The sequence below is a fragment of the Aphelocoma coerulescens genome, unplaced genomic scaffold (assembly GCF_041296385.1).
Source record: "Aphelocoma coerulescens isolate FSJ_1873_10779 unplaced genomic scaffold, UR_Acoe_1.0 HiC_scaffold_87, whole genome shotgun sequence".
NCBI classification, from domain to species: domain Eukaryota; kingdom Metazoa; phylum Chordata; class Aves; order Passeriformes; family Corvidae; genus Aphelocoma; species Aphelocoma coerulescens.
The window spans coordinates 898,350-914,676 of NW_027184071.1; the positions used below are offsets into that span (position 1 = coordinate 898,350).

The 16,327-nt window shown below is 50.1% G+C and overlaps 1 protein-coding gene across 1 annotated transcript; it reads left to right on the forward strand.

Moving 5' to 3' along the window:
* Positions 1 to 1,889: 1,889 nt before the first annotated feature.
* Positions 1,890 to 16,327, forward strand: LOC138102561 (serine/threonine-protein kinase PAK 3-like). The gene is made up of 14 exons (XM_069000276.1): positions 1,890 to 1,965; positions 3,411 to 3,511; positions 6,026 to 6,160; positions 6,438 to 6,782; positions 7,207 to 7,374; positions 7,699 to 7,876; positions 9,912 to 9,975; positions 10,665 to 10,713; positions 11,491 to 11,603; positions 12,269 to 12,386; positions 13,204 to 13,303; positions 13,738 to 13,934; positions 15,583 to 15,720; positions 16,155 to 16,327. The coding sequence occupies exons 1-14, from the start codon at positions 1,890 to 1,892 to the stop codon at positions 16,281 to 16,283; spliced, it is 1,911 nt and encodes a 636-aa protein (XP_068856377.1). The 3' UTR covers positions 16,284 to 16,327.

The window sequence follows — 16,327 nt, forward strand, 5'->3', positions numbered from 1 at the left end:
AGGAGAATTTGAGGAATGGGTGTTACGGGTTCAGGAGGACGCCCATGCCCAGAGAACTCAAGACCCAGTTAGAATTGCAAAGCAAATGAATTTTAGTAGTCACGTTAGCAAGAAATACATACCGGCGCCTGGCTGCTGGAAAAGCCACCGAGCAGGAGAAGGAGATAGAGCATGGTTCCTGAGTGGGAGGGGCAGAAGGGCAGGACTCCTTCAGGGCATCCCCTGGATAAAAATGGCGTGCGTCATGTCGTCCTCTCCCCTCCACCCCAGGAGCACACCTTATATCTCCTCCTCAGGAGTGGCCAGTTTCAACATCATTTCGTCCAGGGCCAGCTTACGAGATGAGGTCACATTGGCCCATGATCATACTCCATGCCAACAATGGCTCCATTATGTATTGTTTCTCCTTTCCCAGGATGAGTTCCACCAGGTGACCGATACCTAGTTTCATTTCTAGAAGTTAGTCCCGCTAACTAACAATACAGTCGTCTTCTGCATTATCTTGTCGATGTGCAACACTGCGGACCAAACATGTCAGGCCTCAGATCTGTCTCCTATCCCTGACACATGGGGATGTTCCCCAAATGACCACCAGAGACCCTCAGGACACCCCTACTCTCACATCAAGAACTTCTGACAAGTGGTTTAAATATGTCAAATAGTTTGAAGTCATGTTTAGCCTGTGAGTTTCAGCAAAGTAATGAGTGTGTCTTAGTTCCATGGGTACAAACTAGTAAGTGAGATTGCTGGGTGTGCACGTGTTAGGGAAGTGATTCCCCATGCACCCAGCGCTGAAATCAAGTGACGCCTCCTTTCTAACGCTGAGCTGGCAGCAGGGATGGATCCCTGCTTGGTAACCTTTCATTGTGGTCACTTATATTGAACAGTAAAAAAGGTTGAAATGAAATATTTCAAGCCGTTTCCCCCTGGTTTCCCTTTCCTGGGGGCCAAAGCTCTGTGCCCCAGGTGGCCTGGGTGTCTGCAGAGAAATGCAGCCCCCACAAAGCCCTTGGTTTTCCCACAAGTCATCATCACTCCTTCCCAGGTGCGCCCAGCTCTGGCAGGAGAGAGAGAGCCCACGGCGCAGTGGGCACCGTGCCCTCCCAGCCGGGGCTCTCTGGCACAGAGCAGCAGCAGCGCCAGCACCTTTCAACCCGCTCCTGGCCTTGGCTTCAGCCGGGAGCCAGAAGCCTCTGGAAATCAGCACTGCCAGTTGCATTCCCAGCTTGGAGCAGCTCCTGCGGGTGGGCAAATCCTGCCCGTTCGACTGCTTCCATAGAGGACGAAAGGCAGAGGCAGAGATGTACCTACAGAGGGGACCAGGGCGTGTCCAATAAAAGTGCAAATGTGTGGGGAGATTTGTTAGGAATTATTACAGCTGTCATGCAATTAGTGCCTTCTCTCCTGGATCTGTGCAATGCTTTGGGCCATTTTCTTGGTCTAGTTTCCTTTGCTTTGGTCCCATCTCAGTGTTCACTTGGGGTACAGGCTGTAGGTGCTTGGGGCACTCTTTGAGTTACTCTTGGAGCCCTTGAACAACAGGGTTTGGCCCACGAGGGGACTTTGTGCTGCTTTGTGACAGAGGAGAACTTCCCAGGCTATTGTGTGTTTGCTGCAGGGAAGCTTGGGTTGCTTAGCATCAATTCCCAGACCAACGCAGAGCAGCTGCTTTGTGATGTCAGGGCATGGTTGCCACGTTGTGGTGCTGTCATCAGAAGGTTGCCTTGGTGCACAGAAGGTCTCAGTGTCAGAGCAGCTCTTGGGCTTGCTCAGAGCAGGAGCATCCTCCTGGTTGAGGCCTTGTCAGGGGGCAGCTGCACTCTGACAGGAGCCTTGTTTTTTCTTGTGTTAGAGCACAGTCTGCAAACTTGCACAGCAGGGCTAAAATCATGGAGGCATTTGCTGCTGCAGTTTGCACTGTGTATGGCATTGGTTATTCTGCCTATTACCTGACTAACCTGACACGTGAGTAGAGGTTTTCCCTGGGTGTAACCCAACCTGGCTTGTGTAGGGCTTCCTGCTCTTTCTTAGTAACTGAGTTGATTTTGAAACAAAAAGACCATTAGGATGCCACTGCTTTGGTAAAGCTCCTGTCAACACGTTCAGCTCAAAAGAGGGTGTCTGTAGCCAGGGAGGTGCGGGCAGCATTTGCAAGGGAACGTGCAGGGGTTCCCTTCCCTCCACGGGAGAGTCTGTGGCAGCCGAGTCTGTCATTTCCTCAGGGGGCTGGGTCAAGCAGGACAACTTTGAAAAGGCAGCCTGGGAGGTGTTCTCAGAAGGCCTTCAAAGAACTCTGCAGTTGTGCCTGGAATTCAGGGAAAGCTTCTTTGTTTCTAAATTTTGTCATGAAAAGATTTGACTGTCTAACTCGACCCTTTAATGAGTGCTAAAATAGCGATTCTTTTTGCAATGAAGTGCAAACTCCCAAACAGTGAGTGTCTGCTCCTGAACCCCAGAGCTGCTCCTGGGCTGTTTCCCAGTCAAACTATGACATCTCAGGGGGGTTTGGGGGAAGGTTTTCTGGGCAACGGTTTTCAGTAACTTAATGGAATTAATGCATGCAACTTATTTTTTAAAAAAAGAACCTGAAGGAGAGGATAAAAAAGGCAGCTTTAGCTGTTGGGCAGAAGAGAAATATTGGGTGTTGAAGAACAATTTGCATTTTCTTGATCAAGTTTGTATTCATTTACTGGCAAAAGAGGCCAAAGCCTAGGCACAACCAAGAATATTGTCCTGCTCTCTTGCTGGCTGTGTGGAAGAACTGTGTCTGCTGGAGGGCTGTTGTGAAAAGAAAACCCTCTCTGTTTGGGTGGACTTGTTCTGCGGGATTAACCAGCACAGACGGTTTTTTCACAGCATCTGGTTCATTTTCCCTTCCCACTGCAGGTCACATGATCCGTGTATTCGTCAGTCCTGATCCTGAGGTGAGTGAGACAGGAACTTTTGATGTTCCTGGTGTTTAAGAACTGTGTAGAAATCTGTGAGCTTGGCCTGTGGCAGTAGAGTAAGGAGGCTGAGCTGGGTGGGCAGAAAGAAAATCCATGTTCATGTCTGCAGCAGCAATAGCAAAGGCATCGCTGTGTAATAGCTGCTTTTGCATTTCAGAGCTGTCGCAGAACTAAAAGCCCAGCTTTGCAGAGAGAACGTTGCTTGCTGAGAGTAGCCAGGCTGCAATATCTAATTCAGAGCAATATGCAGTACTGTTGAATTAGCCCATTTTACTTTAGTTGGAGGCACTTGGAATCCCATTGCTATGCAAGGTTATGATTTCTCCTTAGTAGAGCTGGTTGTAGAGCTGAATAGAGATAAGGTTAGAAATGACATGTAACTGCCTGTCCCTCACACTCCTGCCTGTCCACAGAGCCCAGAACCAACCTCAGGCTCTCCTCTGGCTCCCTCTGCTCCTGGAGAAGAGGTTGAAGAGGCTGAAGAGGCTGAAGAGGCTGAAGAGGAGAAAAATGTCCAGAACTCTCCAGCTGTGGTCAGTCATGAATCTGAACGTCGTGAGCCGGTAAGTGGCAGTTGTGGTTGTGGCTGTCTTTAGAGGAAATCAGAGCTGCAAGTTTCTGAGCGGCCAGCACTTGCTGGTGGTGGCCGAGGATGCTGAGTGCTGGAGTCCTGCCAGGACCTAGCGATTCCCCCCAGCCAGTGAGAGCTGGAACACGGCCTTTGAGCTGTCATGTTCAGGCCCCAGCTTGCTGGGATTCCAAGAGGGGCAAACGTGAATCATGAAGGCTCCCCTGTCGCCAGAGGAGGGAGCGCTCCAAAGACACCGCTCTCAGCCTTGCCAGACACGTGGGGGACACGGTGGCCTGGAGAGCCATGTCCCACTGCACAGGCTGGCCAAGTAGCTGCTGGCACAAAAGCTGTTGATGTGAGCACACAAGTGCTTTGGGGTGGTTTGTCCACATGAGCTTCTTGGGTGGGCTGAGCTGGGAGTATTTCAGAGACACACTGGGGATGGGGAGCTGCTGCTTGAAGTCAGGGACTTTGGTGCCTTGGTTGCCAGGTTGTTCTCTGGCCTCTTCAGGCAGAGCAGTGAGGAGCAGAGCTGACAGGGGCTCTGAGTGCGCCTGTGTTTTTGCTTTTGATAAGCTGCAAAGAGATGGTTGTGTTGTCCCCGGACCTGTGTGGGGCCACTCTTCTCCCGTGTGGCAAAAGAAGCAAAGTGCGCAGTTGGGAGCCCTTCTTCCGTGGCAGAAGCCAGAGGCTGCCATGTTTCTGCAGATACTTTCTGTTGTGAAGTCTGTTTTTAAAACTGCATTTGAAAACTGCATTGGAGCCTAGAGTGGGGGCAAAGATGTTGCTCTGAAGTAGGTGGCACTTTCATCTTTTTGTTTGTTGGTTTGTTGGTTTTCTAGGAGGAGACTCCCTGTCTTTTCTTTCTCGGCAAACAAAGGTGCTTTTACTCAACCTTTCCTGGACTTTTCTAGCACTGGACGAGATTCTGCTAGAATTTTAGCTTGCAAGCTGGCGGTTCTGGAAGTTGCAGTATTTTTGCATGAGAACACGTAGTTTGGGGCAAGGAGATTGGTGCAGAAGGAGCTGTTCTGGTGTCCGGCCAGCCAGCAGGGCCTTGCACATCACTCTCAGGTTAACAGCGCCCGTGCCTTTTGGCAGCCCAGGGGAGCAGAATGTGTTGTATTCCAGGTATGGGAATTCAGCAGGAAATCCACACCCTTGCATTCCAGCTGGTCCTCTGAGGTCAGAGGGTCTGGGAGGGGCTCAGCTTCATTTCTGAAGTGCAGCCACTTTAACATCATCAGTCTGGTTGAGTCCAAGAGAAGAACTTGCCCCAGTACAGATGCACAAAGAGTGCAGTTCCCAGTGCAGTGCCCTGGGTCTGATCGCATTCTATAAGGCCCTTCCTGCTCCAGGTTCCCCAAGAGTGTGGTTTATTGAAGCAACAGGAGAGCAAGTTCAGGATTGCTGCTGATCAGGGCACTGGCTACCAAGTGTTGATGTGTGTAGTGAGGGAAAGCATAGCATAGGAAAAGAGAGATGATAACAGTGAGATCGATCTGTCTATCTATCTATCTATCTATCTATCTATCTATTGATCTATCTATCGATCTGTTTATCTAAATGAAACTTCCTGGCTCTGCTCCAAGGCAATTGGAGGTGCAAAGCTCACCTAAAGACATCCTTTCAGGAGAGGAGGAGAGACATGTTCCATCAAGCGATCCCGAGCAGGCAGAGATGTTTCCCCCTCCAGAGATGGTTGTTTTTTCCCCTCAGAGGTGTTTTCCTCCCCCTGTTTATCCGTGAAAGTTTGGTCTGTCCTATGGGTGTGGAGCAATCCCATCCTCTAGGTGGGGTTTGGTGACTCTGGTCAAACATGCATTACAGGACACATGGTTTCCATCACTGGCATCCTGAAGGGTGTCTAAGTTAATTTGTTAATTGGGCCTTCTGAGGGTCTCTGTTACTGCCGGTCAGAATTCTCAGTTGACAAAAGAGGGAGGACAAGAAACACCTTGGTTCCCCTCCATATACTGAGGTGGCCATAGAGGCCCTCTGACCTCCATTGGAGGCTCTTTGTTCGCATCCTCATCTCCTGAATAATCCAGGATTTGTAACAAGAGTGTAGATGTCAGAAAGGCAGGAATGGCAGTGCAGGCCTGAAGAGAACATGAACTCCAGAAGTGTCTCTCACAAGGAGCAAGCTCCCACAGGAAGCCACCTGCAGAGCCAGGGTGGGGCTGTGGCACAGGGCTGGGTGTCAGTCACTTCTGAAAGACAAGCAGGACACGGCAGAAGAGGAGCGAGGTCCTCAGCAGAGCCTTGAGAAATGCCCCACGTTCCCTGTCAGATGCCTAAGAGTCTGTTGGAGCTTCAGTCCCAGATGGAGCCTGACTGTAGTGCCAGTGTCACTTTGGAATCTGTGCCTCCCCGTGGGCAGAGAAGGACCCGGGAGAGCAGCAGCACATTGCTTTGGGAATGTGCGAGCCCATCAGTCTCTGAGTCCTGCCCCACAAATATTTTATGGGAAGTTGAAAGCCATCTTCTCTTGCTTTCTGCGCAGCTCCTTCTAGAGAAAGAGCATGAGCAGATTGCTCTATCAGAGATGCCTTGCCAGACTCGGCGAGAGCTGTTCCCAGCCCGAGAGCAGCTGCAGCAGCTCAGGCAGCAGGTGGAAGAGGCACAAGAGAATGGCCAGGTGAGCCTGCCTAGCCAGGTGACAGAGTGAAGGGCAGGAACAGGGACATAAAACGGAGCTCTTGGGACTGAGGAGGCCAGGAGTCCCACAGGCACTGAAAGCACAGAGCCTTGTCATCTGCAGAGACCAGTGCTGGGACGGGAGGGTTCCAATGGAAGCAGAGCTGGGTAGGGAAGCAGAAGGGAGGGGCTGAATGAATGTGATTTTGAGGCTGAAAGAGGAAAAAGCTGAGCCTGATGGCAGCTGCCAGTCACTTGCTCTGCATTTGTGTGTACAGAACATCAAGGCAGAGCCACAAGCAGAGCTGCCCGAAGCCAAGAGTGACATCAAGGCAGCAAAGAGGAGGAGCAAGGAGGACATCAGAAGCATCCAAGAGGAGAAGAATCTCCATCAGCACAGGAGCGATCTACAAGAGCAGGTGAGTGTAAGAGCTGAAGCCACTCCACTTGTGAGACATCCTCTCTCTGCTTCTTTGCAGAACATCGACAAAGAGCTGCAGGCAGAGCTGCAGGAAACTGAGGCTAGGATCAAGGCAAGGGAGAAGAGGCTGGATGAAGGACTGAAAATCATCCGAGAGGAAATTAATCTTCTACTCCAAAAGCATGAGGCTCTAGAAAAGCGAGTGAGTGAAACAGAGAGAGCCGCTGCAGTCACCAAACTGGTGGTTTCTGCCCTTCTTGCTTTTCCTCTGCAGAGCAGCAGGCGGGTGGGGTGATGTCTCTGAGTGCCATCCTGCTGTGGTCTCTATCACAGCCACTCTGAAGGACACGTCCTGGGCTGCTGAATCTCAGCTGCTGCCCTGGACAGTGCGACTAGTCCTTTGGCCTTTTGGCCAGCAGTCATCCAAATGGATTCCTGCTGGCCTGTTCCTGCTCTCCTTGTTTCTTGAGGTGTTTTTGCAGGTCAGCTTGGTGACCCTGATGGATCTTGAAACAAGCTGTCTGTATCCCTTGTGAACCTGTTCTTTCCCTTTCCTCACAGTCGCTGACCCACGGCTGACAGGGATAAGCTGTAGTGTCTGACTGCTTTGTTGTGTTTGACTTGAGGTGGAAGTGTTGACATCTCACCTGGCAGCCTGCAAAGACTTCCAGCAAGTGATTGGCCACAAAGAGCCCCAAGGCTGGCGTGGGGCACAGGAACTGTCCCAGCCGGACCTGCTGCAGCTTGAGCCCGTCCCGAAGATGGTGGAGGAAAAGAGGACTCCATGGGAGGAGGTAGAACATTAGAACAAGGAGATGCAAGTGTGTCCATAGCCCTTGGAGGGGGAAAAGAGTGCTTGGGAGGAAGTGGAATAGTCATTGCAGCAGTCATCCTTCAGAAAATCCATGAGAATGTTACAGGAATCTGGCCATGAACTCAAGTAAAATCAGCCTTTGGTTTTGACCCATCCGGTTTGAGAAGTGGACATGCAAAAAAATCCATTTTAAGAGCCCTGCATGTGGCTGACAGCATCTTCCTCTGGGCCTGCATTTGAAATGGGATCCCAGGGCAATCTCTGCGAGCCAGACTTTCTGACACAACCTCATTTCTTGTCTCAGATCTACACAGGCTCTCGCATGGAACCTGCTCCTGCAGCAGCAGCAGCAGCAGCATTGTCTAAAGGAGCCTTTGGACCCCAGCCTGAGAAGTGGAGCCCGGGCAGTTTGCTCAGCTCCAACAGCGACACAGCTTCTTCCCATCAACAGGAGATGGAGGATGACCTCCTGGAGCTACTGAGTACGTCTTGTGTATTTCTTGTGTGAGGGACAGTGTATTGTGTGCATGTGTCAGCATAGCTGTGCCAAATGTTGCTCCGCAGTTTGGTGTCACAGGGACATTTAGGACTCCTCACAGGAAGTGCTGTGCTCCGAGGCAGCGAGGGAGTGCTCTGGGTGTTCCTGCTGCCTCTGAGCACAGCTCAGACTGCCTTGGCTTTGCCTGAGCTTCCCTCTCTGCTGAAGGCAGAAGCAGGGATTGTTCCTGCATCAGCTGTGACCTAGCAAATGATCTAGGCAAGTCCTCTGTGCTAGTGGCCAAACTGAACGGAATATTTGGCTTCCTAAATTCTCCTTAGACTCCTGATTTCTCAGCATTCATCAGAGCAAAAGACCTTCGCAGAAATTGTTTGGTTTTGGGGTTTTGTCTTTTGGTGGGTTTGTAAGGATTTTGGTTGGTGGTTTGTTGTTTTGGGGTTTTTTTGTGTTTGGTTTGGTTTGAGCCTTTTTTTTTTTTTTTTGGTGAAGTTGTTTTTTCTCCATCCTGAAGGAGCTCTTCTTCCTCATGTGTCTTATTGGTGTAATTTTGATGACTGTTACTATTACCACTACTACATCTACAGTTGGTTTTTATGACAATGCAACATTTTTGCCAATGACCACTTCTTTGAAAAAACATCAAGTGACAGCACAAATTGAGAGCAAGAGGTGTTTTCCACATGTCCCCAAAGAAAAAGCAGATACTTTATAACAATCCCTATTTAATATCCTAGTTTCATGCTTATAAGGATGTGTCCAAGAGACACATTGATGTGGCGTGGTCAGGTAAAACTGCACTGCAGGCATTTCTCAGGAGTGAGCCTCCAGCCCATCCACTGTCTATCCCTCAGATCCGTGGCACTTTTTCATCCCTGATTCCCAATCATTCCCGTGACTGTTAGAATGCCACCCGTTGGCCCAAGCCCTGCACAGCTCACTCTCTAGGAAAACACATGAAGCCCTTTGTGATTCTGCAGCACAGCCCATTGAATCTGCTTCCTGCCCATAACAGCTGCCAGTGCTGTGCTCTCAGGTAAGACCTGGGGGGGGCTGAGAACAGAGCCCAGTTGACTCTGTGTCTACCATCACCTGTTGGGACAAGAAGGGCATTGATGTGCACCTCGGTGTGTCTGATCTCAAAGCCAATCCTCTTGTGTCCTGAAAGGGGGCAAGAGCTTGGAACAGGGCTCGGTCTGGCTGTGGCTTCTTCCCAGTGCTTGTCAGTGCTCATCCTTGGGCCTTCCCAGCCCTGCTGTGGTACCTGCCCTGCCCCTGACGGCCGCTGCGACTGCAGAGGCTGGAGCCTTCCTCAGCTGAGAGAGTCCTGCTGCTGCCCGGCCGCTGCAGCGCGGAGCTGCCGGGAGGCAGCAGCCCCTCGTCTGGGCCGGCTTCTGCATGGCACGGCCTGGACTCACGAGAGGCTCAGCATCTCCTCTGGGCAGCTGTCCGTGCCACGCCGGCGCCCGAGGAGCACTGCTGTCCTTGCTGCCCGTGGCCGCTGTGCCGAGCTGGGAAGGCGGGGACGTGTGCGGAGCTGAGAGGGCGAGTCCAATGCCAGCGACTGATCCGCGCAGTCAGGGGGAAGACAAGCAGTGTGGTTCTTCACATGGGACACGGGCAAGGGCATCTTTGAACTCAGCCTGCCCATAACGGCTGAGCATCCTGATGCGGAAAGCCCCGTTGGTATTGGTCACAACGTGAGCTGCTCTGGTTTACAAAAAGAAAGGCATTCTTTTGGCAAGATGCCCTCCTCTCCTGCGAATGCATCTCTCTGTGCTTTGTTTCCTCTCAAGAGATCTCTTCAGAGGACTGTAGAAAATCAGTCTCAGTGCTGGCCATCTGTGCTGCAGAGCTGCCTGGCTTGTTGCTGTTGCTGTTGTGGTTCTTGTCGCTGTTGTTGTTGTTACCCAGATGACCACAAAAGGCTCAGAGCCCCAGAGAGTGGGGCTGCCTTTTGTATCTCCTGGAAGGTGGCATGTCTGCTTTCAAGTGAGCATCTTGCACTTTGTTTCCCTCAGGGAAAATGGTGAGCATGGAAAATCCGGTGATGAAATACACTGAACTGGAAAATATCGGCAGCGGGTGAGTCCAACCACAGTTTCTTCTACAAAACCATGGGCCAGCTGTTCTGCTGGTGGAATATCTATCAAGTGTCAAGTCAGGCAAGCTGCAAACATGTTCAGACACTGGGCTTAGATTGGCCCATCTCTCAGTGCTGGTCAGAATTTGTAAGTGTGGTCAGAAGGCATTGTCAAAGACATCTCCACGCTGCCACGGTCTTGCCTGCAGCAAGGAACAGGAGCTGGAAGATCTCCTGTCTCTCAAGTGTGGGACAGCTGTGTGTTAATTTCCTTAGCATTTTTGTATGTCTCAAAATCATCCGGCCACACTAATGAAAGGAGAATCTTGCTTGCCTGAAAGAGCAGCCTAGCCCCTGGTAGCTGTCAGATAACAGTTCTCAGGAACAGTTCTTTCCAAGAGGTTGCTGAAGGAAATACTCGGTGGTCAGGATTAGAACCACACAGTTTAGAAACGGAAACTCAAGATGAAAGAATAAGCTCTCTTTTTGAGCTGAGGCACTAAAGCCCAAAGCTTCAGGAACAGGCCCAGTGCCCATGCACTGGAGAGGAAAATGCATCATGTGCCCTCTGGCAGAGCCCTCATGCCTCCTGCAGGTTTTAGGCACTTAGAGCAGAGATCTCCTGTCCGGGCTGGCTTTCACGCCAAGATCTAAACAGCTTCTCCTTTCTTTGCTGCTGTTTTGTTTCTAGGGGTTTCGGAGAAGTTTGCAGAGCATTCGACAATGCCACAGGAGGAGAGGTAAATGTCAACAGTCCCTGCAGATTCTGCAGCTCTTGAGGGCTTTCCCCTCTGGTGTGAGTTGTGGCTGGAGCTTTGGGTCACCGGGAGAGCTGTGCTGCAAAGGCACAAGAAGCACAGACTGGTGCCAGCCTGCAAAATACATTTGGGACAGTCGTTGTCCTTCTCAGCTGCCAGAAGGAAGGCAAAGAGAGCAGTGGTTCCTTTTGGAGAAGGAAATGCTCACTCACTCTCAGTGGCTAAAACAAAGGTGGTGCCTTAGAGCATCTCACTGCTTTCTTGTGGCTACAGCTTCAGAGTCCTGAATTCTCATTTCTGGCTGCCAGCAAATACATCTGAACCTTACTGGTAGTTCCTTAGCAACCTGCAGTGCTGCACTTGGGAACTGCACGTAGGGAGGGATCTGCAAGGCGTCCCTAAGAGCCCTAAGCCCTGCTTATAGCCCAGGATGTATCCATAGAGTAGCAAGGCTTGGATTACTTCTCTGGATCCCAGGCAGAGCAGCAGAGGGTGTGGGCAGAGCTTTGTGGGTGATAGTTGAGACACCATTGTTACCAAGTGGACAAGGCAAAACGTCAGTGGCCATGTGTCCTGTTTCTGGCCCACAAGGGAGCGGAGAAATGGGCTGTTGGAATGTCAGTTCCTAATTACTCCAGTGTCTAATCACAAGGCACTTTGGCACAGCTCAGCTGTGTCATTCCAAAATCACTCGCTCCATGTGTGTTGTGGTCTCGTGCCACCAACTTCTCAAGGTACTGATTGTCATTGTCATTTTAGGTGGCCATAAAGAAAAGTAGTCTGCAAGGACTGAGGAGGAAGGAAGTAACTGTCAATGAACTCATGATCATGAAGATGAATAGGAATCCCAACCTGGTCAACTATTTAGACAGGTGAGTGGTCGTGGTCTTATCCCATGAATGTTTGTTTACCTACTGCAAGCATGAGAGGTCAAAAACCAACTTTGGTCTGTGGCAGAAAATAGAGCTGTTAATTACTGATCAATTATTATTTCTCTTCTCATCTCCAATGGATGGGAAGAGAGTGCATTTTGTCTGCATTAGTCTTCCCTGGCACACATCGTTTGACAATTCTTCAAAAGCCTGCACCAGTGCTATCTTACTAAGTCAATACCCTCTAAGTTCACTGCCACCACGTTGTCTTGGGGCTTGATTTTTCTCAAGAGTCTTAAATGCTGATGAACCATCCGAGAGAGGATTTCCCTTGGACTGCAGCCCCTCTTTTCCATTGCTGTGCATGCCAGGAAGACTAGATGCTTTTTTTCCATAAACACCATGTGTGACAGCTTTTTATCTGGGCTGTTAGTAAACTGTGTTTTTCACTTGCTGGCCATCTAAGACATCTCCTTTTTCACAGCTGTGCCTTTCTCCTTGACACAGCACAGACCGCAATCACTGCACAGCCTAGAGGGAACGTCTATTCCTTTGAGTCTGTCCTCGTTTCAAAGGGACCTGGAAACAAGAATCAATCGTTGTCTTTTCCAAACAGTGGCGTAGCCATGCACGTTCATCTCCATGGCCTCATTTCCTTCTTTCAGCTACCTTGTGGATGATGAAGTCTGGCTGGTGATGGAGTACATGGATGGAGGCACTCTGACTGATGCCATCTATGAGATGTACATATCTGAAGATGAGATGGCAGCCGTCAGTCGGGAGGTCAGGGATCCCACCTGTGCTTCCGAGGGCTTGGGCAGGATTGTCTGGGAAACAGGGGCTGAGAACTGGAGGGATTCCATGTGCCAAACTTTGCTTCTGTGTGGCTGCTATGCTATGGGGAAGCGGGGGAACTGCGTGGCAGTGTGCCTGCACTCCCTGTACTCTGTTCTTGTACTCTTATCTCCTGCTGTTGCATTCTCACTCTGTCTCTTGTATTTGTAGTTGCTGTTCTCCACCTTGCCTCTCTGAATGCTTGCCTGGAGCCTGTCTGCACGGCATTCCTTGCCTGTAAAAGCAAAGGTGCTGGTAGCAGAATTGGAAACTAATGGTAAAAGGGACTCATTTCTCAGAGTCCTCAGCTGAAAAGGGTAATAGTGCACCCAAAATGCTGTTTGCTTCTGAAAGGCGACTCATGTGATACTTCCAAGTCTGTGCTGAGGCCAGCAAGAAAACCTTTGCCATGCAGCCTCCCACCCAAAAGTGAGCCGCTTCACAGCAAAGGGAGGGACTCTTTCTTTCTTGGCAAAGCCTTGCTTGTCCTCTGGATGAAGAAAGCACATCCACTGCAGCAGCAGTCATTCTGGCTGCTTTGCAGAGGACAGTCTAGAACAGCAATTCCCGTTGGCTCTCTCAAAAGCTGACGTGCCTTCCCTTAGAAAGGTAGTGTTGGAGCAGCAAGCTCTTCCTCTCAATGGCTCTGTGTTCTGCCATTGCACTCTATTCCCCTGGAAAGGGAATCTTTTAGAGCTGTTTCCTTTCTTGTGGGCTCAAATCACACCACTCATTTTTATCCTCCTGTCTCTGTTTTCTCTCTCAGTGCCTGCAAGGACTGGATTTTCTTCACTCAAACCATGTCATCCATCGAGATGTGAAGAGCAGCAACATCCTTCTCAGAACTGACGGCTCTGTCAAGCTGGGTTGGTATATTCTTGGCCAGGCAGAGCGTTCCGGGCATGTGGGGTTTGGGGCTGCTTTTGAGTGACTGCCAGTTCCCCCAAAGTGGTGCTGCTGGCAGTGCAGGGACCCCTGCAGCGAGCTGAAGGCACAGTTGCAACGTGCACAGAGGTATGGCGAGGAAAAAGCCGTCCAGAGTGGCACTGGTTTGGGTCTGTGTGTGTCCCTTCCAGAGGGAGGGAGCTACAATCTAAAGGTTCCAGGGAATAAAAGCCACTTCTGGGGGCAGGATTAAAAAATTTAAAAAGCAGCCACTTCCGTGTTTCCTTGGCTAAAGTCCTGAGGAAACAGAGCAGGGACGGATTTCCAGGAGATTCAACAGCGCTTTCTCAGACTTACAGTGGGGAGTTCTTTTGCTTGGTTTCCTAATTGTACAGAACTTTTTTGTTCTCCTCAGCTGATTTTGGCCTCTCTGCTCAGCTCACCCCTGAGCAGAATCTAAGGAGCTCAGTGGTCGGGACGCCTTGGTGGATGGCGCCTGAGGTTGTGCTAGGTCAACCATATGGCCCCAAAGTGGACATATGGTCTCTTGGAATTGTGGGATTCGAAATGGTGGAACGAGAAGCTCCTCACTGGAATGAAAGTCCTACCTCGGTAAGGAGCAAATACTCACTGATCCCTCTGTCTTTTTCACCTATCCTGTGTTCTGTCCTCCATCAGACAAAATCCCATTGCCGTCTGCTGGCACTGCTTCCACCAAGGTCCCCTTCTAAAAATGGCCCTGCAGCACATCAGCATCTGCTGTAGTTTTGGTTGCATCGGTGGGGGAACTCAGGCCCTACCACATGCAAACACTCTCCATTCTCAGGCAACACTTTCCTTTGGGTTTTAAGTTGTTCCAGCTCGTCTGTCTGTGTAGATGTCTCTAATAACACAAAACACACATCTCAGAGCTGGTGTTACATTTCCAGAAAAGAAGGAAAGAAACCCAAACCAACAAAGTTTCTAAAACAGTGGTTTTCTAGAGAAGAACTGCACTCCCTGTACGGTTTCTTGGCACTTGCCTAAAACCTGGGCATGAGGGTGTAAAGGCCACATAGTGTCTTCTGCTTCTTGTGCAGTGTTGCTGAAACACTTAGTGACCATATTTCTGTCATAGCCCAAGCCACGTTCTCCACGTGACCAAGCTGCAGCCTGGTGACACGGAGAGCCTGCCAAAACCTCCCATTTGTTACCTGGCACTTTCTGGGATGGGCACATCTTTAATGCATTGACTTGAGTATCCAGAAAAGCAGAGGGCTACCATAGGGATAGCATTTCTCCTTCTGCTGATTTGACCACGAAAAGTTTTTCTTTTGCCACATCAGAGAAGCTGGAACTTGCAGACTGCTGCGAGACAGAGCTGCAGGTGGCTCCTGTGTGCCCAAACAGGCATTTTCATCCCAATACGTTTCTGCATGCATCTTAACGTGTCTGTGTTGAATGCGAGGTTCCAAATGTTTCTTTCCTTACCTGAGCAATAACTCCCTTTTCTATAATAATACTTGAAAACAGTTAGAGCAAAGTCCCTCTTCCAAACTGCCTGTCAAGCTGGTGGGAATCTTCAGAGAAGCAAAACGTGCTTTTGCTGATGTAGTTGCCCCTAACTAGGTCAGCCAATCAAATCAGCTGCCGAGGCAAGCTCCGCTGGATGCTGGAAAAGCTGTGGCTGCTTTGGGGTTTGGGTTTTTTGTTGGTATAGGAAAGTCATCTCTGCCTCTCTGCCAAGGCAGAAATTGCCACTGCAGAGTTGAGCTTAAACAAGGGGCTCTGGGAGAGCATTTACAGACTTGAAACTGATGCCTGGAGTGGCTACCTAAAACCAGAGACTAGACAAGAATAAGAGAATCAAAATAGGTATTTATTTGAACGGCCTTCAAAGATACAGCCTGGGCAGTCAAAAGGCTACATCCAAGATGGACCCTGGGTCATGAGTTCTTCACAGTTTTGTAAGCTTGGTCCATTTCCATAGCAGGGTTAATTCTCCAATTATGAGCCCAGTAATGATGTAATTAGCCCAAGTTTGCCCCTCTTCAGAGGCTTTGAGTTCACACATTTTGGGCCCTGGGACAATCGGAGTGTCCTTGGAGAGCAAACCTAGAGAGGCTTTGTTATGTCTAACTAGCACGAGAGAACAGTAGCTAACAGGCCACACAAAACTTCCGAGCTACACACTAGGCAGTACAGGACTTGAAAAATAGAAAAGTTAAAACCTAAGGCATCAAAAGAAGCAGGTGGAGTCTTGTGTTTCCTTTTTCTCCAGGCTGAACTCCTGATAGCCACAGGAGGGACCCCACAGCTGCGGCAGCCCAACCTGTTCTCGGCTTCTCTGCGTCACTTCCTGAACTGCTGCCTGCAGACAAACGAGGAGCGGCGCTGGTCTGCCAAGGAGCTCCTGCAGGTAAAATGCAAAGGGGCTGCAGGTCAAACAGTGTCCGAGGATGGGCTCCTCCTCCACTGAAGCCCAAGGCATCAGATGAGCCCCCTTCCTCCTCATCTCCACTCTTGGTGCTTTCCAAATGAAAATGGTGAGGAATCCTGGGCTGGGCTGGCAGGGACCTGTAAAGGCCATCTGATCCATGTGGTGTGCAATGAGCAGGGATATCTTGAAAGAGATCAGGCTGCTCAGAGCCCCTTCCCACCTGACCTGGAATGTTTCCAGGGAAGGGACACTTACCAGCTCTCAGGACAACCTGTGCCACTGTTGCACTATGCTCCTTAGACCTACTCAGAGTAAATCCCCTTTTCATTTAAAAATATTACCCCTGCCTTTGAAGCACTGAGCTTGGAAAGTCATGGTTCATTGTTCTTGGTTGGTTTTTTTCCTTTGGGCAGCATCCATTTGTAACATCAGCCAAGCCTGCATCCAGCCTGGTGCCACTGATCCAGTCACTGAAGAAGTGGAAGGAGGAGGAGAAAAGATTGCAGTGGCAATCCATCCATTCAGGACTATTTTCTCCATGACCAGCTTAGATGAGGATTGTAGAGTAGGATTGTAGAGTAGGATT

Excerpts from the sequence above, each read along its gene's own strand:
- LOC138102561 (XM_069000276.1), top strand. The coding sequence starts at position 1,890 with ATGGAGGCATTTGCTGCTGCAGTTTGCACTGTGTATGGCATTGGTTAT. Across the intron at positions 6,161-6,437 it reads AGGCACAAGAGAATGGCCAG|AACATCAAGGCAGAGCCACA; the intron begins GTGAGCCTGCCT and ends TTGTGTGTACAG. Across the intron at positions 7,877-9,911 it reads TGACCTCCTGGAGCTACTGA|GGAAAATGGTGAGCATGGAA; the intron begins GTACGTCTTGTG and ends TGTTTCCCTCAG.